Here is a 25539-nt window from a genome sequence, read left to right as displayed (position 1 = left end):
AAGTCATCGGTGACCTCGAGCAGTGTCCTTGTAGCCATAGGGTCAGAACATCAGGCTGGGGGTGGGTAGGGTCAGAGAGTGGGCGAGAGGGAGGCAGGCTGTTCATAGGCGGGGACCTGTGTCCAGGGCAGGTCTCTCGTCCTGCTTTTCCTCAAGAGAGAATTGATTGGATCATGCTTAAATGCAGAGGGGAAAGTTCTAGCCGGGGAGGAAAAGATTAAAATGCCAGGAGAGTCTTTGCACAGAAGGTAGAGGGGGAGTGAGATCCCGAGCAGAGGGAGGGCTTCCCCGGGGACAGCCACCTGAGTCCAGGTGTGTCAGTCAGCTGTGTTAACACGGGAGCTTTCTCTGAAGAAGGCAGGGTGAAGCCAGCCTTGCCCGCCGGTGATTGTGAGCTCCTACTTGCTGGTACAGTGGCCCTCACATCATGCTGACTTGTTTTTCATCCAGCATGAACACCTTTGCCGCCTTGACCGTGTGTCCCTGCTCTGTCCTGCAGTGTGGACCCCGTGTCCAGAGGTGCAGGCCGGCTCTCCTCCTCCTCCCCGCCTTGGTCCAGTTTTCTCCCCTCCGGTCCCTCCCCAGCACTGTGCTTTTCTGGTGTGGCTCTTTTTCAGCTAGTCTCGCCCGGCGCCAAATCCTACCCCAAAGTTGTGACGGAATGCGCCAGAATGTCCTCCTAATCCCCTTATGACTCTGTAACTGCCACTGCGTCCCATTTAACCTCGTACCTTGTTGAGTGTTTTGAGGGTCCACAATACATGTTGGTGGGCAGACTCACTGTACACCTTCCCGATGTAACCAGCGCTCATGGGATTCAGTGTGTGCTCTAACCACGTTGCTTCTTCAGGCCGTAGAGGCTGATAAAACGTGAGCTGTTAATTGAAGGCGTTGGAACCCCTTTTTCTCCAGCAGAAGGAATTAACTGGCCCATTTTCGGCCATCCCGCTGATGCTTGGTCGTGATGGTGTTCAGGATTGCTGTCCGTTTTAACCTCTCTGTTTGCAGGTTGCTGAATAGTGTGATGTACTGACTACTCCTTAGTGACTGTCCATTTCTGTGTTTCAGGGCATTGTGGGTAATTTGGCCAGCGGCAAGTCGGCCCTGGTGCATCGCTATCTGACCGGCACGTACGTCCAGGAGGAGTCTCCCGAAGGTATGCTGCGTGTCACACAGTCTCCACCTCAAGAGAGTTTAGTTTTCTAAAATTTTTGTTAGCATATTCTAAATCATTACTGTGATGTATCCCATGTCAAGAAAAGTAATAACATACCAAGCAGTAAAAATCCGTAGGCATGTTGCTTCTTCTGTAGTATTTTTCGCCAACCATCTCGGCATTTGGAGCAAGTAAGAGTCAAACCATGAATGCTGTGGAATGTATTTCGTACCAAATAGTTCTGTCCCTTCAAATGTGAATCCAGTGTCACTCCTTTAACTGTTACTGCTTGGACGTTTCTCTGATCTGGATCTTGAGTTTATACATAATTTGTGTGTACTGTTCCTTAGTCATAGATCCGAGCCTTTCAGATGACCACCACCATACGCTTGAGTATGTTTTCCCCCTTATATTGTATTCTAAACATTTAATAATCACTTTGCATGAGGATAAGCTATTTCTTTTGCCATGAGGCTTTTACCTCTTCAGTTAACATATCCACATTTTGTTTTTTTTTGCTTTAAATAAAATGATGGTAGTAATGCTAGGAAACCGCTTAGCTCCCGCGTCCCCAAATCCAGGTAGAGCGTACACGCACAGTTTTCTAAATTATATTTTCTCTCCGTGTAACCTTTGAAAATCCAACTCTGAGACACTGAATTTCTGGTTCCTTCTTTTTCTTACTGGCTGTTCCATTCTTTGCAGATATGGATGCAGGTAACTGTACATTTTCTTCATGGCAGCGCTTGTGTTGTTTGAAGAGCGAGGAGAGACGCAACTCTGTACCGTAGTCTTCCCTTCCCTCCTCGTTCTGTGTATCATCCTATTTGGTTTCATCTTATCCTTTTCTTTTTTTTTTTTAAGTTAAACATTCCCCCCTGTTTTGTCCCTTAGACGTCTTTTTAGCAGTAGTCCTGAGTAGCCTCACATGTTTCCCGTAACACCTGTTCTAGTATTTAACTCTTGTCCTGGATACCGTGTAACCGTTCAGAAAAGTGTGCAAGATGGAATCCTGTGGCGGTCTTTGCTTGGGGCTCTGCCATGACTTTGCAGGATTTTGCAGTCCCACCATAAAAGTCTCGTGGTGGTCACATGAGGGAAAGGCCTACTTTTTTTCGTTATCTGTATTGAAATGATGGTTTGAGGGAGATTGGAAGTGAAGGCTCAAATGTGGGAATCAATGAGGACAAGCATAGCTAGACACTGAAAAATGGATACGGATGCTAGAAAATTGCGTGCTTTAGCGAGGTGAGAAAGTTAGCCGTCTTCTTTCCTGGAATCCGTACCTGGGTTGTACTTGTGTATTTGTGCCTTTGTGTCTGACTGTGGGTTTTAGCCATAGTCATTTTGATTATACCCGAGAGTTTTTTAGGGCTTTTTTCTTGGGCGTTCTACTTATTCCTCGGGTCTAGCAATTGTGTAGACTGATGACACCAGCTGCTGATGGACTAATTAGCTGGGCTGCAAGTGAGAGGGTCACCTCCTCAAGTAAATCTGCCTGTGTGCCCCTGGAATGCTCAGGATTTCAGCTGAGGGGACCCCTTGGTCGGGGGGTCCCTGGAGGTTACGTGGTCTGGGCCCTGGTTTTGCTGCCACGAGCTGGATTCTCCTGTGCTCCGTTCGACGTCCGGCGTGGTTGGTGCGGGTCCCTGGTTCTCCTGCCTGTGGCCGCCTTCCCCTTCCCGCGTGGTGCTGTTTTGTCCTTATTGTGGCTTTTGCCATCTCCCTTTGGGCGTTCAGTTTGTGCCATCGCATTTGGCCCTGACTGATTTCTTTGTAGCGGGCCCTTATATTTTGATGAACCCAGAAGCCTTTCTCTTGAACGTTGGCACGTAAAAAGTAAAAACTGTACCCAGTGGGGAGACCTAAATGTGATCTGTAACAGCCCTACTTCTTCGACTTTCCAGGTAACACATTTTACTCCGGGAATTTCATGGTATCATACAATTTTCAGAATACATTATTTTACAGGGTGGATGCATTCTCGAGTTCGCTAACGGGACATCCCTTCTTTCATCTGCAAAGTGGAAACATCTCACCCCTCAGTGGGGTCTGTGCCCAAGGGCTCCTGGGTCAGGGGAAAGATTGTCCTAGATCTTTGCTTGCGCCCTTCAGGAGCTGGCCCTGCCACCTGTCCTCTCACTGTTTGAGAGGTCAGGGGATTGTTCCTTGACGTTGCCAGGAGCGTAGAGAGCTCCCCCCAGGGGACGTGCGTCAGGTCCTCCGGGACATGGAAGAATTGTGAGCAGGTGCCTCCTGGTGCCTGGAAGCCTTTAGTCCCCGTGACTCCCTGCCTCCCAGAGGCCAGCCACCCTGCAACCAGGCACGTGGGCATGTGTTTGCTTCCCATGTTCTGTCCACGTACTGGGGCGAGTCCCACGTGGCCGCAGGAGGGAACCATAATTTGTTGTTTCTAAAAGGAAATGAATGAGAAAAGCCTTGCTTTCTCATCGTCTTGGCACACAGAAGTCCCTGCCCCCGGTCACAGAGCCTGTAGCTGCAAAGTGATTTCAGTCCTTGCCGGATGCATTAACATCCATCGATTACCCTTGCTCGCTTCATTGAGAAGCTTTCCACAGAGAATGTTCTGGAGCTGCAGTGTTGTGTGTCATCACCCAGGTTTATGGAGAACATCAGAGCAAAGGGAATCCTCTCCGGGGTGTGCGGGAGGTTGATGAAACCGATTACAGCTCAGCCCCACCTGCAGCTGCTTTCGTAGCAAAGGGTCAGGTTAGGACACAGCTGAAGGTGTACGTCACGGTCGCCAGGCCGAGAGGTTTGGCCTCTGGGTGAGCTGTTGAGACCTCTCCATTTTCTTGCTGTTATTATTACCTGCAGCTTTATCCCCCTTTCCTCTTACAGTGGCTGGAGTGATCCACTGCCTTCCCCACACAGGGCAGCGGCGTTACAGGGGAGGCGTGTTTCTGGGGGCGCTGTCTGTGCACACAGCTCATGGGAGCTTCCCTGCCCTTCTCCCGTCTGCACAGGCTCTTCTTTTGCTTTAATTAATGTGTAAACATCCTTTAGCATTACTCTGACCTGTGGTGGGGATCTTTAGATTGCTGGGAGGGTGAAGGTGGTCAGGGCCTTCTGTTTTCAGATCCCCAACCTTCGCCAGAGTGCAGGTTTCATCACCTCTCAGAGGATGACACCTGTTGTGCTTTAATTGTGTGATACATTTGGGTTGATACTTTATCCTTGTGGCAAAGGCAGCTGACTCATACAATTTAGATTATTTTAAAGATACAGCTGAAATGAGGGAATGGATTTAAATATTATGTGTGTTTTTTAATTAGTGGATTAACAATGCAAAAGTGGGTAACCCAGTAGGGAGCCTGTAAGTCCACGAAAATAATCCAAAGAGTAAACTTTTTGTGCAGGCAAATACCCTTTTAATCGTGCGCGTGCGTGAGATGCATGTGTGTGTATCCGAGTCCTAGGGCTGCATGACATATTACCACAAACTGGGTGGCTTGAAACAATGGACATGTATTCTCACGGCTCCGGAGGCCAGGAGTCTGAGATCAAGTTGCTGACAGGTTGGCTCCTTCTGGAGGGAATGTGGGAGGATCCATGTGCCTGGTGACTGGCAGCCCTTGGCGTTCCTGGGCTTGTAGACGCATCATTCCCGTCTCTGCCGTGTCATCACGGGGCCTTCTCCCTGTGTCTAAGTTTCCCTCATCTCATGAAGACACCCGTCTCTGGATTTAGGCCCACAGGTACTGGGGGTGCAGACTGGAACACATTTTTAGGGGACAGAATTTAACCTGTAATAGTATGTGTATTTTACACGTCTGGTGTTGAAACAGAAGCTGCACTCAGACCTGCTGAAGTTGCCCCGTTACTTCCTGGTGACAAGAAGGGCGATGAGCTGCCCCAGACCTCACTGGCCACGCTCATGGCTGGTCTCCTAGAACATCACAAAGATCAGGTTAGTTTACATGTGACCTTCACACCGCTGATGGAATTTCGCAGCTGTCACTCACTTCTGATGGAAAGAATCGGGTGAAAATTATTCCTCTGCCATTCAGTGCCCTATTAGTGGCTGCTAATTAGGACAGTGAATGAGGATCTGGGCGTGTCATTGGAGTTTCCGTCTCATGTGTTTGTGCGCTTGATGTCTGCTGGGCACCCTGCCTTCCCCGCCACAGACTCCACGGGCCTGCCGCAGGTTTTCGCTCTCTTCCTTCAAAATAAGAAAGAAAAGGAAAGAAAACCAAGGCTGCCCAGTATTAATGTAGGAATTTGATGGAAACGTGGGCCACCTGAGACACTTTCCCTTGCAGACCGGGACACGGTGGTGTCCCCAAGAGCTCTGAGCTTCAGAGCTGAGCCCTTGCCCCGCTACATCTCCCTCTGTGCCCCTCCCCTTGTGCCTCCCACCGTGGGCCACGCAGGGGACCTGGGGCCCGGAAAGACTGCTGCCCAGCGGCTGCTCTCATGGCGGTGGAGGAGGGGAGGGGCCTCTAGTTCTAAGACGCACTAAAGCATCCAGCGGACTGAGTAGCTGGTGTTAAGGTTGGTGGAAACCACTTTAAGAACGTCCAGAGGCCTTCCTTCCTGTGATGCTTAAGTTAGCTGCTCTTGGCTAATGTTTCAAGGACTTAGGGCCACCAAATGGGGGGAAAGTGCCAGGAAGATGTCACGCTGTCTGAGAGCTTCCCTTCGTTGGAACCTGGACTAAGCCCTCATCCAGGTGTGACATAGGTGGGCTCGCCACCTGCTGCGGAGCGGGGCCTCGGCCTGGGGTGACTTGGGGGCGCATGACCCTGTCGTTCTCAGGTCCTCAGGAGCTGAATCCATCGGAGGTTCATTCCTTCAGTGAATGACTCTTCAGCTTCCTGTAGGCTCTTCACCAATTCACATTTTTGGGTAAAAAAGCTCCGAGGCCATGGCAGCCCCGAATCTAGGCCAGCAGCCAGCAGGTTCCGGCCACGAGCCTGGTAACGGGGGACGTGCCGGCATGAGGGCTGCGATGGCACCGCCTCTCCACCCGCGTGTCAGGCCCGCACTTGCCTGTGGTTGAAACCCGGGTTCCCAGCCCGTCGTAGCCACTTACTATCGTTGTGGCCTTGGGTGAGTTACCCATCCTCCTGAATTTCAGCTTACTCCTCCCTGCTCCCCAGTCATTGTAGGGACTGAATACGAGTGTAAGTGTGCAGATGACTGCGTTAGCCCCTGGCACGGAGAGAGGGCTCAGGGACACGTACCTTGTAAATATGGGTCCTGCCCCTTCGCTCCTGCATCTTCTTCTCCAGGTGGGCAGCCCTGCCTCCTGGGCTGTCCTCACAGGTGTGGCTTCAGGACTTCGTGTCCACCGGGCGCGAGGTCGTGATCCGCGCTGCTCATGCCCCAGGCGTCCTGTTCCTTGACCAGCTCAGGCCTGGCTCCAACATGCCTGGGGAACTGTCTCTCCTCACCAGTGCGGTTATTCTAACAGCTTTAAGCACAGCTCAGGTCATGATGGTAGAGCTCTGTACGAGACGCCTGGGACCTAATCAGGCCATTTGGAAACTAGAAAGAAGGATGGAATTTAAATTGGCCCACCATCCCCACAGGGCTTCCAGGATGGGGCTGAGCTCTGTGAGGTCTTCTTTCTTGCACCCGGGCGGTGGGGCCTCTGTCTGGGCTGCGGTTCAGGGTCACGAGCTTCTCTGGTTGGACGTGGCCTCGGTGCACGGTGGCCGCTGTGGTGGATGAGACGGCCCCATCTTAGCCTTCTCTCCGGTGTTTCCAATCCGAGGGTGCCCCCCGAGGGTGACTGGCCCTGGGGTTACCACTGTGCCCTGCCCGTTCCTAGCCGGGACGTCACACACCGGCTGCAGCTCTAGTGGTCACTTCCTCCGGGAGCAGGGGCCGCTGGCCGTCAGGTCACTGTGAGCTGGACGCCCCTCTGTTAATCCTGCCGCTTCCCTTGAGGACTCCGCCTGGAATTGTTTCCCAACAGATGTGTCTATCGTCAGGGCAGTAAAAGCTTTCTGAGGAGCATGGGTATCTGAAGTCATTTTTTAAAAATGAATGTTTACTCAGTTCCTTAGAAACAAGCCATGTGGTAAATACCAGCCTTATTTTCTGGGACACGTGAAATGCATTTAAACTGTCAGCTCCACAAACCCTTTCCAAATCAAATAAACTTAAAAAGCATTTTTGTGAGCTACCGCTGCTCAGCAGATGTTAGGCTTATTTCTGAACACGTTCTTGGGTGCCGTTTAGTGTTCCAATGAACAAACTATGTAAACACTAATAAAATTTGAGTAGTTTTGAAAGCTAGCCAGTTAAATGTTGCAACGTAACTTTACCATGTTACTTGCAACCAAGTGATTATAAGTACATGATAAGTTTTTAATGAGGATTATATGAAACCTTAAAATTAAGAGCCCACTGGTAGGTTGGCCTAATAGATAGAGCAGAAATCAGTTCGGCCATCTTCTTCAATTACTTCAGATGCTAACTCAGCCTCTAACTGTAGAAATACCATTGATTCTCGTCATTGTCTTGATCTATGTAACCGTCTGCTAACTCTGTCCCCGCACATGTAAGCCATATTGAGGGTCAGGTGGTAGTGCCTTTAAAATAGGCAAAGGATACTGAAATTATCACTAGAACTTCAAAGAAATAAAGAGAAGCATGTTCTACTTCATTTTAAACAAGAAAAAGAGAGCTGTAAAATTAGAACAAGGAGATTATGTTTTTCGCATTGACAAAATTGGCAGGACAAAATGTATTTTTGAATTGGTTGTTTGGGCCTCAGAACACATTGTCCCGTATTGTTATAATGAATTCACCGGGAAACTGAGGGCCTGCTGAGAGCTGGGCATGGCACCTGTGGTCAGTGTGTGTGTCCCAGAGGGGAGAAGAAGCTTCTGGATGAGTAACTGTAATTCACGGTGGTGATTTACACCTGGTCAGCTGAGCAGCTTTGCCTGCTGGCTTCTGCCGGGAAGTGTCCCTGGGCTCCCAGCGTAGCCCACACATGCTCCTTCATGTCATCTGACTGACAGAGACCCCAAAATAGTAGCGTGCATGCTGGGAACACAACCGTGTCTTTCCTAAGACACCTCAGGGCAAAACCATTTCTTTAATAGGAAAAAGGAGACTGGGGTCTAGAATGTTTCACCTTTGAAATTAGAAATTATTTTTTCTAGAGAAATTTTAAGTCCCAAGATGTTTTTTTAGACCTTTAAGTGCATGACTTAACTGCAAATTAGAAAATAGTCCTTGGATCTGTCAAAGCTGAATTGCCACCAGGTGTTTTCTCCTTGGTCCGTTGCTACATCTGCCCATGACCTTGCGCCCTGACTTTGTCGTCTTGCTGGCAGCGGCTCTGGATCCAGGGAACCAAGTGGCCGCTGACCAGTCCATCATTCACCCAGGCAGCTGCCTGCTCTGATCTGGTTCATGTTCATTGTCGTAGTGTAGAATCCCTTGGTTGCAAGGGAGAGATGACCAGCTTCACTGCACTTCAGTAGAAAGGGGGAATTTATTAACTTATGTACCTGGAGCAGCTCCGGGGATGGGTGTACAGCTTGAGAAAGCCCCTAATCACCTGATCCACGTGAGCTAGTGAGGAACCTGCCTCTCCCGTTGCTTGGGTCTCCCCACTTGGCGGCAGGCAGTTCTGGTGGCCTCATGTGACTGCACGGTCTTCAAAACTCACATCTCATGGGGAGGAAGAGTTGTATGTTTTTCTCAATAGCTCCAGGGGAAGACTTAGAGACACCTCTGAATGGCATTGCTTGAGTCGCAGACTCTAAGTTTTAACCAGTGGGAGGCTTTGTAATGCAGATCTCTTCCATGATGAACAGACCTGTTCCACTCAGTTTACCCAGTGGGAACAGGGTGCCCCGGAGACCAGAAGGGCCAGGTCCTGTTTGCTCTCACCTCTGTGCTTCCTTTTGCAAATCTCTGCCTTTTACAAGCTCACTTCTCTCCCACCCCCGCTCCCCATTTTATTGGTCCCAGGGAAGGGCGAGATCAGAGACTCATAACCAGTCCTTGACCGAGGCAGTCTGACCACAGGTGGAGAGGTTCTCTGTGGAAGTTTGTACAGAAAGGAAGAAATGCCGGCTGAGGCCAGCCTCGGGGCGGGCGGAGCAGAAAGAAAGGGGGGCAGGCAGCGCCGTCAGATGCGGGGCAGTGGGTCAGGGGGACAGGCTTATGTTCCGGGGGGGGATGGGTACGGACGTGACAGCGTGGAGCCCACCTTCCAGTCACGGCTGGTGCGAGACGGGATTGCCGTGGAAAGGAGACGTACCTCCTGCAGGATGACGCTGTAAGATCACGCTTGCTGGACGTTAGAACTCTAAGGGCAGACTTTCGCTGGGGCCGTGGTCAACTCCCAGGGCCAGGACATGGAGATAAGGCAAAAGAAGGTAAAATACCAGTAGCAAAATAGGCCAAGTGCCACAAAAAGAACTATATGAGGAGGGTGTGTAGTGTGATGAAGGTGCCCGCAGACGCTCCCCTCCACGTCACCTCCTCATGCAGGACTCAGGGACTCCCGGCCTGAGAGCTGGGGCATCGTGGGCACAAGACCTGAGGGGCTGGGACAGGCCCCCGTGTGCGTGCACGCCACGTACAGTTGCCGGTTATCTACAAAAGGTGACAGTTCGACGTGACTGAAATGGTTTGACTGAATCAATTCTTTGATGATTGACCCAGGCCAGAAGTGGAAACCGCATGCAACTCACAGTGTAGTCTTTTACCCATCGTAGGTGGCTTCCTGGATGTCCTGTGTTGGGAAGGATTGTGAGGCAGCATCTTGGGTCAGGAAGAATTCTGAGTGTAGCAGATGGTCACCCCCGTCTTGCGTCTGGAAGCCGCTCGGTTCTGTCCATGTGGCCCAAGGGGCAGCGTGTGTGGCCAGCACGCCATCCTTTTCTGAGCCCCATTTCTTACCGTTTTGCTTCTTTTACAAAATGGCAACACCACAAACAAAAGAAGAACGCAGCATGGCTCTTTGAGGGCCACTTGGGTGGGACAGTATGTTGAAAGTGTGAAGGGGGTGGGGCTTGGTGACAGAAACCAGGGGGCAGTGTGTCCTCGACTCCTTCCACGCAGCGGAGGGGAGCGGGTGAGGCTGAAGCAAGAGGGAGGTGTGTGCAGGGACTGCCAGTTACACGGGGTGTGACCGCGTGGTCTCCGGGTGGACCGGGCTGCCAGCGCGTGCATCTCCCATCGCCCTCGTGCGTAGAAGGATTCTGAAGGGAGTTGGGGGCTGGACCCCTGGGGTCCCGGTGGTCATTACACAGGTGCGGGCTTTGGAGAGGGACACAGCAGGGCAGATGGGAGGAGTCCTCAGACAACCTCTGGGCCTTGGAGCTAACACATAACGCTGGGAATGAGCCGCAGGGACCACTTACCACTGGACCCTCTGCTGCCCCATCAGGAGGGGCGGCAGCTTATTAGTCCCATGAAGCACTGGCTGTAGGATGGGCCCTGGCCGGCCTTCCGATTTGGGCAGGAGCCTGGCAGCACAGGTGCCAGCTGAGTGTGTCCCAGGGTGCAGGTGCAGGGGCTTCCTGGGCTGGGCGGGTTCCGAATCTGCCTGAGAGGGAGAGACAGGCGCACACGCACACACACACTCACACACTCACACCCCACCCCAGGGCAGTCTGTCTCCTGCCAGCCTTGGACGGTGGGCTTTGCTCCAGATCTTGGTGGTGTCCAGCTCACAGGGTGCTGGCCTTCTCAGAGACCAGATCACCCTCTAGGATGGGCACGGTGACCTGGAGACAGAGCCCGCTGGAATCCTGCTGTTAAAGTCCTGACACTGTTTCCATGGGAATGAGACAGTTACAGAGGGTGATCCTCCACCTCTCCCCCCACCCCCGGAAATGGAAGAGGACAGTCCAAACGATAAGTGATGTGTCCCCAACTTCCCTGGGGGTGCAGTGGTTAAGAATCCGCCTGCCAGTGCAGGGCACACGGGTTCGAGCCCTGGTCCTGGAAGATCCCACATGCTGCAGAGCAACTAAGCGCGTGCACCACAACTACTGAGCCTGCGCTCTAGAGCCTGCGAGCCACAACTACTGAGCCCACGTGCCACAACTACTGAAGCCTGCATGCCTAGAGCCCGTGCTCCGCAACAAGAGACGCCACCGCAATGAGAAGCCCGCGCACCACAACGAAGAGCAGCCCCCACTCGCCACAACTAGAGAAAGCCCGCGTGCAGCAACGAAGACCCAATGCAGCCAAAAATAAATTAAAAAAAAAAGTGACGTGTCCCCAGAAGGAATACCAAAGGAGAGACAGCTCTCCCACAGCTGTCACCCCCTCCCTGTACTGTTGCTGCTCGTGAGCTGAGAAGGATTGTTGCATTTTTAAAGATCTGTAAAAATAAACAAAAACAACCCCCCCGCCCCGACCCCGAAACAAGGCTACTGCCCGCAAGGCCACTATCTGGTGGCCCTTCGCGGTGATGGTTTGTGACCCTGCTCTGCAGTGTCAACACATCAGGTATTAAAATGCAGAGGATTTCTGGGTTTCTCCATAGGGTCTAATCTCACAACCACCATCCTGTTTTAGTATTTTGAAACAAACACCTGATTTATATTCAGAGAATTGTGTGTGAACAGACAGTCCTAAAGCCAGTACTTTCACGTGTCCAATTCTTGAATTGCATATTCAAAAACAAAGTTGACAACGACAGTTTTTTTTAAATAACAAGTTATTTTCACATGGGAAACACTAGTTGAGAGCAGTCAAATCTGAGGGACTAAGAGACCATCTGCCCGTGTGCTGGTAGCTGAGCAACCCACCAAGGCACTGTTGGGTGCCGGCCAGCTCACCTCCACGCCCACTTTTCTGAGGCCGCTGCCCCTGGACTCGTTCCAGGCCATGGCTGGTGGGATTTGGCCTCATTTAAAGACACCAGGTGAGCAGCTGGGCTCTTTCTCCTGAATCTGCAGTACTTCTTGTAATTCATCCTTTTTCATGCTGAAAATAAATGTGCAGAATACTAAAAATAAAACAAATAGCCTTAAGTACATTTCCCCCCAGGGAAACAAGTATATGTGCACGACTGATATTCCATTTACCACCAAACTATTTCAGAGACGGTAGTAGATGCTGGAATGTTCACGTACAGCCACCCCAGTGGGTACTGGGACATTTCCAACAAACAGCTTACTTCTCTGGTCACACAGGCATACCTCATTTTATTGGCACTTCCCAGATATTGCAGTTGTTTTTTTTTTTAAACAAATGGAAGGTTTGTGGCAGCCCCGTATCCAGTGAGTCTGTCGGCGCCATTTTTCCCAACAGCACTTGCTCACTTCATGTCTCTGTGTTACGTTTGGATAATTCTTGACATATTTCAAACTCTCTACCAGCAGAAAGGTTATGACTTGATGAAGGCTCAGATGATGGTCAGCATTTTTTAGCAGTATTTTGAAATTAAGGTATGTACGTTGTTTTTTAGACATAATGCTGCTTAATAGACTACTACAGTATAGTATAAACATAACTTACATGCACTGGGAACCCCCAACATTCCCGTGACTCGTTTTATTGTGATATTCGCTTTATTGCGGTGGTCTGGAACTGAACCCACAGTAGCTCCGAGGTGTGCCCGTATATTAGATTTTATAGGGAGGGACCCATCGTTATGTGGCTATTTTCTCCTTCAGGGGGCTGACTGAAAACCATGCCCCCTGCCCCATCCACTCGGTGGGTTCCCAGTGGGTTCCAGGGGGCACAGGCTGTGTCTGTTCCTGGTGCCCAGTCCCCTCCCATACCCCACCCAGCTGGCTCTCCTGGTCAGTTCCCATTTCCTCCCGCTGCCCTTGACAGTCAGAGATTCTGTCTTGTTCACTCTGTTCCCGGCACCAGCACTGTGTTTATTATTGGCCCATAACGGGCTTTGCTAAATGCTTGCTGAGTGGTGGTTCTGAAGACCAAGGTTTTATTGCCCCAGTGTAGGGAGCTAACAGAGAAATGGGGAACGGCAAACACAGGGGGAGAACCCTTGCCAAATACAAATAAGAGCCGAACTGTGTCACAGGTGGAGTGTAAATCAGATATATTCTCCTGTGTTCCTCTATCGCTTGCTTGCATGGAAGTCCCCATCTGAGATTAGAAACACACTGTACACTTGGATAAATATTGAGACGGATACTGGGACTCACAAAATCTTCTCCCTGGGGCAGTATGAGTAGCACCATCCAAAACTTGCTATCTCATGAGCTGTTTTGACTTGGGAAAAATAATTGTTACCTTGGGTCTTCCAGAGTGCCTGGAATTGTGACAGAGTGTTAAGGAGAATCCTGGTTTTCATATGGGAATTTGAGCGTGAGACACACACCTTGCTTTCATTCTCTGCTTGCTGTGGTCTTGGTTCTTCCTTGTCCTTGAATTTCACTTTGAGACTCTCCCTCAATGTGCAAGTCCCCAGACAAAGTCGTCAGTGTAACATAGCAGAGCTTTAGTTTGGTGTTCAGGAGACACAGGTAGTGTTTCGGGAGCCTGACAGCTGACACAGATCAGCTCCCGCTCCCCTTCGCTGTGGCTTCAGAGGCAGGTGGTGGTGTCCGTTGAGTTTTCACATAAGGAAGCTGAGGCACCAGCCGCTACTGAAGCCGCACAAGGTCGCCCAGCTCAGAGGCCGGCCCTTGGCGGGCGGCTTCGAGCCCGTTCCTCTGCACCGCACTCCCCCTGCCTGGATACACACACTCTGCCGTCCTGAAAGGGCCACAGCCCACCTGACGGCTCAGCATCCACATTCAGGGGCCTCAGCAGGACCTCGGGTCACCAGGTCTCCTGCGTGCTGGGCCGTGCCGGCCCCTGCAGGCTGCCTGTCCCTTGGAACAGCTGCTGAGTTACTGGGGAAAGTACTGAGTTCGGTGGAGGACAGTGTGTGAACTTTGGGGGTGGGGGGCAGGGTGGGTCCTAACTTCCAAAGACAGCTTTGCAGGAAAGTCTGAGTGTGTGGTGCCAGGGCAGCCTGAACGGGCCTGGGGCTCTGAGCCCAGGGGAACAGGCTGCGGGCCCAGGCGCCAGCATCATACCTGGAGCGTGAGCTGCATCACACCTAGAGTGTGAGCTGAGGACAGTGAAGTCCAGGCTTCCCTTTCCAGAGGGCATCCCCTGTCCACCACGGAGCCCGTGGACATCTTCACAAGAAAAGGGATGCTTTGGGCTACAGGACCTGCCTGCCTCCTGGGGTTGCTGATATCGCAGGGCGTGTTTTATTCTTTGCAGTATCTGAGGTTCTGCCGCCGTGATTACAGAGAACATTTTGTTGGGATAATCCTATTTTACAGCCATGTTAGTGTTTTTTTGCAGGGGAAAAGCTAATAAAACTTTATGAAAGTGGAATTGGGCCTGTCCCTGGACGTTGATGATTGGAGATTGGTCCAGGTCAACCAGCCTACACCTTCCCAAGGTTTCTGTGTTTATTTTAGTCGTGAGAAGATAGCACTTGGAAGAGAGAACTCTTAATGGGTTTCATGTGTTAAGCTGCTAATTTACCTTTTTCTCAAAGTTCTTGGAAGTTAAGATGTAAGGAAATTGAATTTAGCTATTCGGCAACAAACCACTTCCCAAAAAATTAATTTTCCAGTTTCTTTTTTGAGCAGCAATACCATTTTTACAAAATGTTTTAAGTAGATCTCTGATGCATCATGGTGTTCTGTTAATAAAACTTGTACAAGTTCTAGTTTATAGATTTCTGACTCATTGCTTATCAGAGACAGCAATAAAGCTATTTTATGAACACAGAATAGGGCTTAAGGGGCTCCTGTTTCAGTTTTATATCTGCCTTTTCATCCAATTAATTTTTGATTTATTTGCTTGATGTCAAGAAAACCTGAGCTACACAAGTGACACTTAAATAAATATATATATATTTATATATATATATATATATGTATATATACATATTCACCTTATTTGCCATTTCAAGGTACTCTTCCATTAAATACATCCAGAAGTGTTGAAGTAGTAGGAATAGTAGGACTCTTGAAATTCCAGGTTGAATCAATAAAAGCAATGACTCTCATTCCATAGAAGTGTTCAGGTAGGAGCCCCCCTGGACCATGGTCAGCACTGAATGCACTGTGGCATCGCCAAGAACCAGCTGGTTAACTATGTGCTTGTTGTTGCTTAAATTACTTGCATCACACAAAAAACTGTCACCGCATGTGTGCCCGGCTTGTCCCTCACGGAAGGTGGGACATGTCCCAAAGCAGGTTGCTTGCTTGTCTTCATGATTTTCAGGCGCAAACAAATGCAGGATGAGATTTTTAAAAGGCCAGGGCGAGGCTGCGACTTTCCCAGTATCCCAGCAGGTGGGTTCTGCCCTTTGCCCAGGTTGCCTGATGCAGCCAGAGCCACCATCTTGGTCTCTGGGTTCGTGTGTAACACACTTGCCAGTGCAGGTTGGTTGTCATTGTGACAGCCGTTTCAAAACCAGTTGTACGTATGTAAGAAATGCTTATTACATTGGCCATTTTCCAAACCCCTGAAGTGGCTCTGGAGAGTGCTCCTGGGGGGTGCACCTTGAACCCTGCTGCGGGATAAGAGCCCCCATCTTGGCTGGCATGGCAGCTTTTCACCAGGGCCTTGGTTGCCCCATTCTTAAAGTGACGTTGAGAGTCTGTCTTTTTCTCTTGGAAGATCATGTGCTGTTTTGATCTGCAGGTTCATATCTTCTTGCATTTCAAGAAAATTCCTATGTATTTTATCTCTGAATAGTCTTTGCGCTCTTTTGTTGGGGATTTGTTGTCAGAGGTGCCGTTTATCCTTTTGTTAGCTTCATTTGTCTTCCTGTCAATTAACTTCTGTCTTTTTCATCTTGAGGGAGTTTATTTCAAGCCATTCCTCCATGCCAGAATTTCAGCTTTGAGCGGTGTTCTTCTCTCCCTTACTTTTTCACATTGTGTTCGTTCGTTCCAAAATGTTGGTTTGGTCCTCAGTTCTAGAGGTTTCCATTTCTTCCCTCATTGTTTCGGTTTCTTCTCCCTGGAGTTCTTGTCTTGTTAAATGTCTGTTTATAAGTGGCATTAGGGAGGGAAGTGATCAGAAGGGATTTCCTTCTGCTTTTTGAGTTTTGTTTTCTCCTCCATTGGCGGGTTTTGCAACGCGCCTCCCCTTTTAGTTTGGCCGCGCTGCACGGCTTTCAGGATTTCAGTTCCCCGACCAGGGATTGAACCCCGGGCCGTGGCAGTGAAAGCCAGGAGTCCTAACCACTAGGCGACCAGGGAACTCCCGCAGTCCCTCCCTGTTTTTTTCCCCTTGCCCTATCTTTGCATGACAGTCTTAACCATTTCTTTAGCTTTTTCCTCCCCTTTGCTGAGATTGGCGCTGTCTTGACTGTAGTCAAGTGCAGGGATACGTGCACTGCTCAGGCCGTTCACATAGGCTGGCCACTCGTCCTGGGTCAGGTATGGGGTGTGGGGAGCCCCCTGCCATCTGGTTTCCTGTGGCAGGACACAGGCTAGAGGAGACATCCCTGGCCCAGAGGGATGGCCCAGTCTGCCCGAGTTCCCATTTCCCAGATCTCCGTCACACCCCCGGTCCCCTGCAGGGAAGCGCTGGGCACAGAAGGCTGAGGCTGGATGTTCCTTTCCCTGAGAATCGCAGTGTAACGTGAGTCCCTTTGTCCTCTGAGGGCATCGCCTCCAGACAGAGGTGAGCTGCCGCGACACACAGGGCGCTGCTCTCCGTAGGAATTTGCTGGATGCCCTGCACCGGGTCCCCTGCCTCCGCGGGGGCTGGGAGGGGCTTGTGTTATACGGTCACTCCCTGCGGGGGCCCCTCCTTGCCGTCTGGGTATCGCGGGCACTTTGCCTGCAGAGAGCCCTGGCGGCTGCTCATTTAGGAACCTCCTAACCGTCAGGGGACAGGACACAAAGGCCCCTTCCTGAGCTTCCCTCCTCCCTTGGGGATCAGGAGCCGCTCTCCACCCAGCTCTGGAGTCCTCCTTTTTATTCTTAAGGCCAGTGTTTTCGAGGTTGGTTATGTAAAGCTTTGCTTCTTTTCTTGGTGGATGGTGAACCTTTTATCTGGCTTTTACTCCCCCCCCCCCATTTTATTAGAAATGGTAGAAAGGAAATTTGGTTATAGCAAAGTTCAAATCTTTCGTCTTACCCTGGAACTTTGACTTCTGTCTCAGTCTTCCTTCTTTATTTTACTCAGGTCTGGGTGAAATGAAGTTGTTAAAGACCGTGGCCTGTGTGTTAAATCCCATCTCACCTCAAGTCATAAGCGTGAGCATTTCACCTGTGAACTTGACAATCACTGCGCATTAATTAGATCCTTAGTGTTAGTACATTTTTATAGTAGTCCCTGCCCTCCCCTTTTTTAAACAGTGTAAGCTTTTTTAAAACTTGGCAGGGGAAGTGAAGTCTGATTTGGTTTTAAATTTTGTAAATGGATATGTAACCAATAAAACTTTTCTTCCCCAGTGTAAAAATAATATGGGATCCAAAATCCCTTTTAAATGTCATGATATGAAACTTCTCCAAAACCTCAGTAATAGGTACCTGACTTCAGTATTTTGATCAAAGTTGAAAGAGCAAAATTAATTTTAAAGCCTTTCTGGCACGTGCACGATCAAATTTTTCATATTCCCCCGGGGAGAAATGAAAAGATTCATAGTTGTCTCCAGTGTAGTCCTCTCATCCCGCCAGTCCTAAATAATTAGGGAACAACAGCATTTACAGATATTTGTTCTGGGGCTAAGTAAGAAGAAAATTTTAGGCAAATGTTACAAATGCCAAGAATCTCTAAACCATTCCTCCGGGAAAATCAGGTGCTCCTGAGCTGGGGCCTCATGAGGGTGACAAGATGTGAGGCCAGCTTGCAGCTATGGGGAGGGTCTTAGCGGCTTGACTTTGTCTGCTCAGATGCTGGAATAATGCCCCTCCTCTTTCATATGGAAAAGGGAAGTAGCATGCTCCACAAATGCAGTTTTAGACTCAAGAATGATATTCATCCTTTGCTTATGCGTGGAAAAGTAAAGATAGAAATCAACAGGAAAAAAACATGAAACATGTTACCAAGTCTAACTTCGTACTGCTCACCACACAACAGGCCAGTAATCGAGAGATGAGTGGCTGGGGCAAGGAAGAGCGACTTTATTCAGAAAGCCAGCAAACCGAGAAGATGGTGGACTCGGGTCCCAAAGAACCATCTTGCCTGAGTTAGAATTCAGGCTCCTTTTATACTAGAAGGGGAGGGAGTAAAGTCAAACACTTACTGGTTCCCATCAGCCTCCGGAGGGGATGTGTTCATTTCTTCCTTCCTGCAGTCATTCACAGGTGGGCCTGGTCAGGATGTTTCCTGTGAGCTAAACAAAGGTATTTTAGCTTAATGCTCATTACCTGGGAGGCGGGGTTCCCAGAGATGAGCCATTACGTATCATTTAAGCTTATAGGCAACATCCCTTCAATGATTAACTTGTAATAGAATACAACAGGTTCTTCCCTATTACACAAAGTGATAGGCAGGTCTAGTTCTTTTTAGTTTCCTAAGCACAGGGATGATTATCATTTGGAGCTGAAGACAGTTCCCTTCCAGAGCTGTGAGTGGAGCGAGGAAAAGACATCCTCAGCCCCAATGCCCTGCATTCTCGGTGTCGCCCTGTGGGTGCTAGGAAATTACACAAAAGATTCCAAGCTCGTTTGTGGACACTGTGTGCCATGAACTGTCTCAGCAGAAATCCACAGGGAAGAGGGCAGAGGTGAGAATCAGTCAGCACTTCTGGGTTTGGGTCTCATGCCTGCTGGCTAGGGGGGGTTTGGTCAGTGTCTGAACTTCTCTTCCACCCCAGTTAGACGTGGATGTTGATGATGATATTTGTATTTCAAGATGCTGTGAGGAATAATGGACATGATGTGGGAAGAGAAGTGCCTTGTAAAGTATTAGAAGGCTTGCTGTTGCTTGGAGAGCTGTTAATGATATGTGAATATCTTTTAGTCCAATTAGCCAGAAAGACAGAAATGTCAAACATCTGTTGCAGTGTTTACTCCCAACAAGATTTTTTTTTTTTTTTTTTTTTTTTTTGGAGAAGAGGAAAATTGGGTTTTCTTTTTTTCCCCCTTAAAGCAGAAATGCCAACCCAGGTGAGATGGTTATACCTCTCTCAGTGTAGACAGCCCTTATATTTAATAGGGCCCCACTGTAGCTTCATCCTACCTAGCTTGAGTTTAAAGAGTAGAAGGAACCCGGTTGTTTTTACCTATGCCAGCATCCCAAATTCAAAATTGGTTCCCCCAGCATGAGATCAGGACTCAGGGGAGTGACCTTGAAACCTTGATAGTGATTGGTTACCAGTGGATTATAAGGGGCCCCCTTGAGTCTTTTTTCAAGATATTAAAGAAACAAAACAACTGACCTTTTCTTCTGGTGTGCTATTCACAACACATCCAGAATCCCTGTTCTTGGTAGGTATATTCAGGTCCATCTTTTACTCATTTTTGGAAGAAATTAAGACCTTGACTCGCTTAAGAAGGCAAGCTCAAGGGCAAACAAAGTTTCCCAGGGCAGTTTTCTGGAAACTCTGAAAACTAGACTTTGGGTGAACCAGAAATTTAATAAATTGCATGTTAGGTTGAGTTCAGACAAGAAGAATGTCCCCTCTGTGTGCTCAAACGAGATGCAAACACTTCTTCTACTGTCCAGCGAAACTCAGTTAAGAACATCAAAGCCCAGAGGTGAACTTGGTTCTGCTCACCTATCTCTACCTGTTTGCTATACACTTAACGTGGTGCTGTCTACCTCTGCTGACCTCACGGCATCTTTGGAAGGAACAGACTTAAGTGCAGGAGGGACCTCCGTTTTCCCTTCTCATGGAGATGCCATCACAGGTGCAGAGCCCTTGTACCTCTGTATACTCGGTGGGCAGGCAGCTGTGTGTGGGACACTGCACACATATGCACAAGTGGGCTGAGCCAAGGGCATGTTGATGGTTCCCAATACAGGGGTCAGATTTGGGTACACTTTCTAAAAGTAAAACTATCCCTCAGGTAATTTAATGTTATGTAATAGTATTTGGCAGTCAGAGACCGTTGACGATTATTCGTGTAACAAGTTTATAGCATGGGCCACAGGCCAGGCTGTGCATTAAATGCTAGGAATACAAAGCTCGGTAAAACAGACCTGCTAGCCCTCTGTATCCACAGATTTGTTCAGCCACGGATCTGAAACACTCAAAAAAAAAAAAAAATTACAGGAAGTTTCAAAAAGCAAAACTTGAATTTGTCTCATGCTAGCAGCTATTTACGTAACATTTATGTTGAACTTACAGCTATTTACATGGTATTTACACCGTACAAGATACTGTAAGTAATCGGGAGATGATTTAAAGTATACGGGAGGATGTGTGTAGGTTATGTGAAAATACTGCGCCATTTTATATAAGGGATTTTGGAACTAGTCTCCTGTGGAGTCTGAGGGATGACTGTAATTGGAAATAGGATTATAAAATAGGCATTTAAAAATCTGCATTAGAAATGAAGTTGGATGTAGAGTTTGGTAGTGTGCTCTAATATTTCGGTAGGAAAAGATCTAATGGCTGGGATGGATGGCAGGTTTGAATTTCAAATAATGAGAGAGGTGGCCCCTGGTGAGTGTAGACCAGCTTGGTACCTCCCACACCTTCATCCCAAGGCTTTTTCCCTTTGTGTCTCTAAAGTGAACTGTAGAAAACGGATTTTAAAGTCTAATTTTATTTATCTGCTGGGCTGTGTTTCTCCAGTACCCAGTGGTCTGTGTTTCCGTTGAGCCTGCTGACAATCTATCTGCAGTAGGAGTTTATTTTTTATATATAACTTTATTAATCATAGTCTTACTTTTTCACAATCTGGGTGCTTAAACACCTGGCTGAATTTTATCTAATCAAACCTTTGGGTTCATGGCAAATGCATTTGAGTGTTTCATTTTTGTTTCCTGATGTATGTATAACACCAGAGAAAACACAAAAGTCCATTGCAAATGTCTAATATTTGCAGTTGTAAAATATTGAAGAGACATACTAATTACATATCTTAGGGGGGAAATGAAAAGTGATTTTAGAATTGGAAGGGGCCTTAAGGATGGAGGAGAGAATCACCCCTCCTTTTAGAGCTGATGAAAATTAGATCCAGAGGCCTCTGCTTGAGGTTACAAAGCAGAGGCGCAGAAAGAACTCTGTGCAAACCTTTCTTAACTTTAATATTGTGATTAAACTATCTGGACACATAACTTGGGATCGTGACTCTACAAAAATATGTGAAAGAAAATGAATGAACGAATAAATGTGAAATTCATCCAACAAGCACTTACCCTGTAGGACACAGGAGGGTATAGAGACCCAGGGGAGGAGCAGGGCCATCAGCGGGCGTCATCCCCGGAGAGCTGGGTGGTGACGCCCACCGGGTGCCTGCTCCCCAGGGAGATGGTGGGAGGGGTGCTGGTACTGCGGGAGCTCCCCTCCTGCTCTGGAGACCACGCGGATTAGTGAGGAATTGGCCGTGTGAGACCAGCGTTCCCAGGGCAGCTGTGAAGGCTCGTGGAGGTCGAACCTGAGTTCATCAGACCAGGGCTGGCCTCCGTGCGCTCAGATGCTGGGGGTCAGGGCTCGTTTGGGGAGCTGCGGGGCGCAGGGACCGTGAATCGCTGCGGATCCTCCTACAGCCAGAAGCGCAGGTGCAGAGCGGGCCTCAGCCCGTCTGGTCCAGCGCGCATGCGCTCTGTTACCCCCCCCCCAACCCCCACCCGCCACCCGCCACCCTTGGCCATCAGATGTGCTTCCTTCCGTCCGTTCTCCACGGACTCTGCCCTCCTTTTTCGGGGTCGGCGGTGAGGGGGATCAAAGTGAGAGTTAATCCGTTTTAAAGTTGGGAAGTTTTCTTCGGTTTTTGAAGTTTTGCTCTTTAAGCACGTGCATCTTGCCTGTCACGGGGTTCCCCGGGGGGGGGGGGGAGTGCGGGGCGGGAGCGGCCATGTGCGCATGCGTGCCCTCTTGCAGAGGCGACCTCCTCACCGGCCGCCCCAGCCTCACGTGGCAGAAGCCCACCTGCAGACACTTCTTAGGGGTGGGGTGAGGTGGGGTGGTTTGGGACGGGGAGTCTAGTTTCTGCTTCTCGGGCGCTGGGATGGCCCAAACCCCGGACTCTGGGAGGGTAGGTCCGCGTCGTCGAGGGGCCACTGTGGCGGAGAGCCAGGTGTGACTCCGGGGGGCGGGGGGCCGACACCCAGCCTCTGGGGCCGGTGGGGAGGCGCCACCAGCGAGGTTCGCGGGCTTGCAGTTGTTCGGGGTTAGCTGGTGATTCTGGAAGGCCTCCGTGCTGAGGAGCTGAAATGAGAGCCGGTGCTGGGGTGTTCCTCTCGAGACCACGAGTTCCGAAGCTCAGTGAGGGGTGACTGGGGCAGGCTCAGAGCCCGGAGCGTGGGAGGGTCGTTTGTCTCTGGAGGTGGCAGAGGGCGTGGCGGAGGGACCCAGAAGTGGAAGTATTTCCCGCTGCCCAGGGGAGGCCTGGCAGTCCGATCCGGGGCGCTGAGGGGAGATGCTTGAGGCACCTGGGCGTGGGGGGGGGGGTCAGCCCCTGCCGCCTTCACGTGGCCACCCCCGTTCCCCCAGCGTTCCGGCGGCGCCCCTGGTGGTCTCTCGCTAACCCAGCGTGGTCTCTAACGCTCTCCGTGCGCCAGCTGCGCTGCTGTGTCCCCACCTGTGCGGAGCTGCCATCCAGTAGTTTGTGTCTAACCCGTGTGTAGTAGTTGAGCACCCTTCCCTTACCTGTGAACTGTGAACACGGAAACACCATCCCCATGCTGTTCTATGTTTTCCTTCCAAGAACTGGGTTTCTCTTGAGGAGAATACAGATTCTCAGCCCTTGAATTTGTCAACGTGCTGGAGACCAGGCCCCTGTTCAGCAGATACAATTCGTTTCGGTTTTGTGAACCCAACGAGAGAACAATTTCCGTGCTCTCTGTTTCTGGACTCGGTATCAGCGTGTTCCCAGGGAGAGAGAATTCCTGAATTTACACACAAAGCCTGCATTAAAATCCCACCCTTCTGAGCCACGAGTGATCCTGGCATTGCATGCAGGCTGTGTATTCTAACTAGAAAGGAACACGGGTTCTTAAGGATGGATATTTGAATCTGAGTTCAGTAGTTCTTTTAAAGTCCAGGGGTCCCTGGAGGCAGAGCCGCAGCCCACTCCTAAACACTCAGGGCTGCCCCCAGGGCCACAGCCTAGGGTGTATTTTTCCACAAGCGAAGCCCACGTCTGTTTGCCCTCCCCTCGCTCTGTCTTTCCCGCGTAACAAGATTTTTTGTGTGTGTATGGCAGGTGGCAGATTCAAGAAAGAGATTGTTGTTGACGGACAGAGCTATCTGCTGCTGATCAGAGATGAAGGGGGCCCTCCAGAGGCACAGGTGAGTACTGCGCGCACACTGGTGACCAGCTTTCACCTGTGCCTCCTTGGTAAGGGTCTGACTCCACAGGTGCTTCTAAGGAGTCGGTCAGGTGCGTACAAGGAAAGGTGAGAGAGAGGCCCCATGAAAATTCTTTCTGTGCCTGAGGTTTTTCTCATCCCCGAGAGACTAATTCTGGTGTTCCTTCAGACAGAAACCTAGAGGGAAGTTTGGGCTGTGTGGCTGATTTTCACTTTGCGTTTTTTAAGAAGGAAGGAAGAGCAGAATCTGCACTGACGTGTCAACTCAGCTGAATTGACATCTGGAAGTGTCTCTAGTCCTTTTTTTTCTCCTTTTACCCTGTAAGTGTTTGATCTCTAGAGCAGTACAGTCATTTAGAAAGTTGGGTGGGATTTGGAAATCTGAGCACTCCCGCCCGGCTGCCCACCAGGCTTCTCGGCCCGGATCATTCTCCGCCGCAAACCAGGATGCAGCACGGTGTGATTTCTTCGAAACTTCCTTGAAAAATGGGTGTGTGGAGAAAAAAAAACCAGCATGAGTGTGGAAAACCTCTTTCTTTGGTTTACTTACTCTCCAGTTTATTACTGTACTTATATAATTTACTAGCTGAACACTTTGAAGGAACCAAGGGCTAGTAATAGTCAAGACCCATTAATGCGAACTCAATATTAAAAATTTTCTCTGGCGTTCTTTCTTGAACTTACCCTTTGGTGAAAGTGCGACACAGGATTATTGGTGATTTAAGTGAACAATGTTGAATATGGCGGTTGTTAAAGTTCTAGAACTCCATACACTGAGGTGTATGCAGCTCTACAGAAAAATGGCGTGGATTTACCATGTTTCAGTGAGTCTAAAATGCCACTGATTATAAGCTATACCGGTATTTAAAAGAAAAATACTGTCAAACTGTGAAGCAAAGCAGTCCATAAGGTATGTTCTGATAGCAAAGACGTTAAAGTGTGGAAAAGATTTTTTTTAGCTTTGCTGAAACAGCATAGTCGATGATAAGAGTAAGGAAACACTGAAGACATGTTAAACATGAAGAAAAGTAGGTTACGAAGCTGTGGGAGCTCGGGTTCAGCGCACGTCTGTTACTTTATACTTAAGCAGGACAGGGTGTGATATCTGACACGGTCCTAGAAGGTTCATGATGGCGCTAAAAGCTAAATCACTTTTTCTCAGTTGTCCTTTGCCCGTGGGACGTCTGTCCTGCTATCACAAGGGTTCCCTCCGAGGCAGCTGGAGATAGGAGAATGAAGTAGGTGAAGTGTGGGTGTCACCTGGGGTGATTTTCCGCTTTTCTAGCTCATACATGTTTTGGAGTGACCAGGGGCAATCTCACACTTAGAGAGCACACCTTAGCTCTGACATAAAGGATCGAAGAAGAAAGCTGGGAGAAGTACAGACGCGCATGTTGGAGCTGGTGTAGCGGCTTCAGCGGCGCTGCTGCCCAGGGGTGCTGCCAGGGGTGGATGCTGGGGGGCACAGGGCTGCAGAGACACGGCGCTTCCCCTGACGCCCGTCGTGGAGCAGTGAGCACGCTGCCCTGGGCCAGAGTTCAACCGCAGTGAGACCAGTCTCCCAAGGAGCCCCAGGCCCACACTGGAGAGGGAACTCCAGCCCGAGGAATTAGGGGTTCGGAGCACTGCCCCACCCTGAAGGTTTCATCAGCCATGATTGCTATTGGGGTTGCCTTTTTAATGAAAATATTCTGGGAGGGGTGGTTCTCTTATTACAAAGCTCAGGCCCAGTGTTCCCCACATCCCCAGACGGTGACATTAAAAATCCCAGGGGTTTTTCTCTCCAGTGGTGTGTACTCTCTGAGAAGCATCTTTCCTCTAGGAAGCATGTATTCCTATGGGATACATCTTTTCTGTAGCTTCAGATGCTTAGGACATGTGATGTCATTCGATGCAGTAACATTTTCCTTCCTTTTAGTCCTTGATTAATTAAAGAATTGCTTTTAAGAATAAAACAAAAAAACTTAGGCCTGTGAGCAATAGTGGTACCCTTCTTGTGAGTT

General features: G+C 49.5%; 1 protein-coding gene across 14 annotated transcripts in view; it reads left to right on the top strand.

The window, feature by feature from the left end:
• Window positions 1-25539, top strand: part of AGAP1 (ArfGAP with GTPase domain, ankyrin repeat and PH domain 1) — a 551343-nt gene that overhangs the window by 192343 nt on the left and 333461 nt on the right. For all 14 annotated transcript variants that reach the window (XM_082395530.1, XM_082395527.1, XM_082395538.1 and 11 more), the window contains exons 3-4: window positions 1069-1156; window positions 23431-23516. In XM_082395530.1, the coding sequence (XP_082251656.1) occupies window positions 1069-1156; window positions 23431-23516 (174 nt within the window). The remainder of the gene's footprint in view (window positions 1-1068; window positions 1157-23430; window positions 23517-25539) is intronic.

Source organism: Balaenoptera borealis (genome assembly GCF_965194805.1).
Source record: "Balaenoptera borealis genome assembly, chromosome: 6".
Lineage (NCBI taxonomy): Eukaryota > Metazoa > Chordata > Mammalia > Artiodactyla > Balaenopteridae > Balaenoptera > Balaenoptera borealis.
This window is presented reverse-complemented; position numbering and strand designations above follow the sequence as displayed.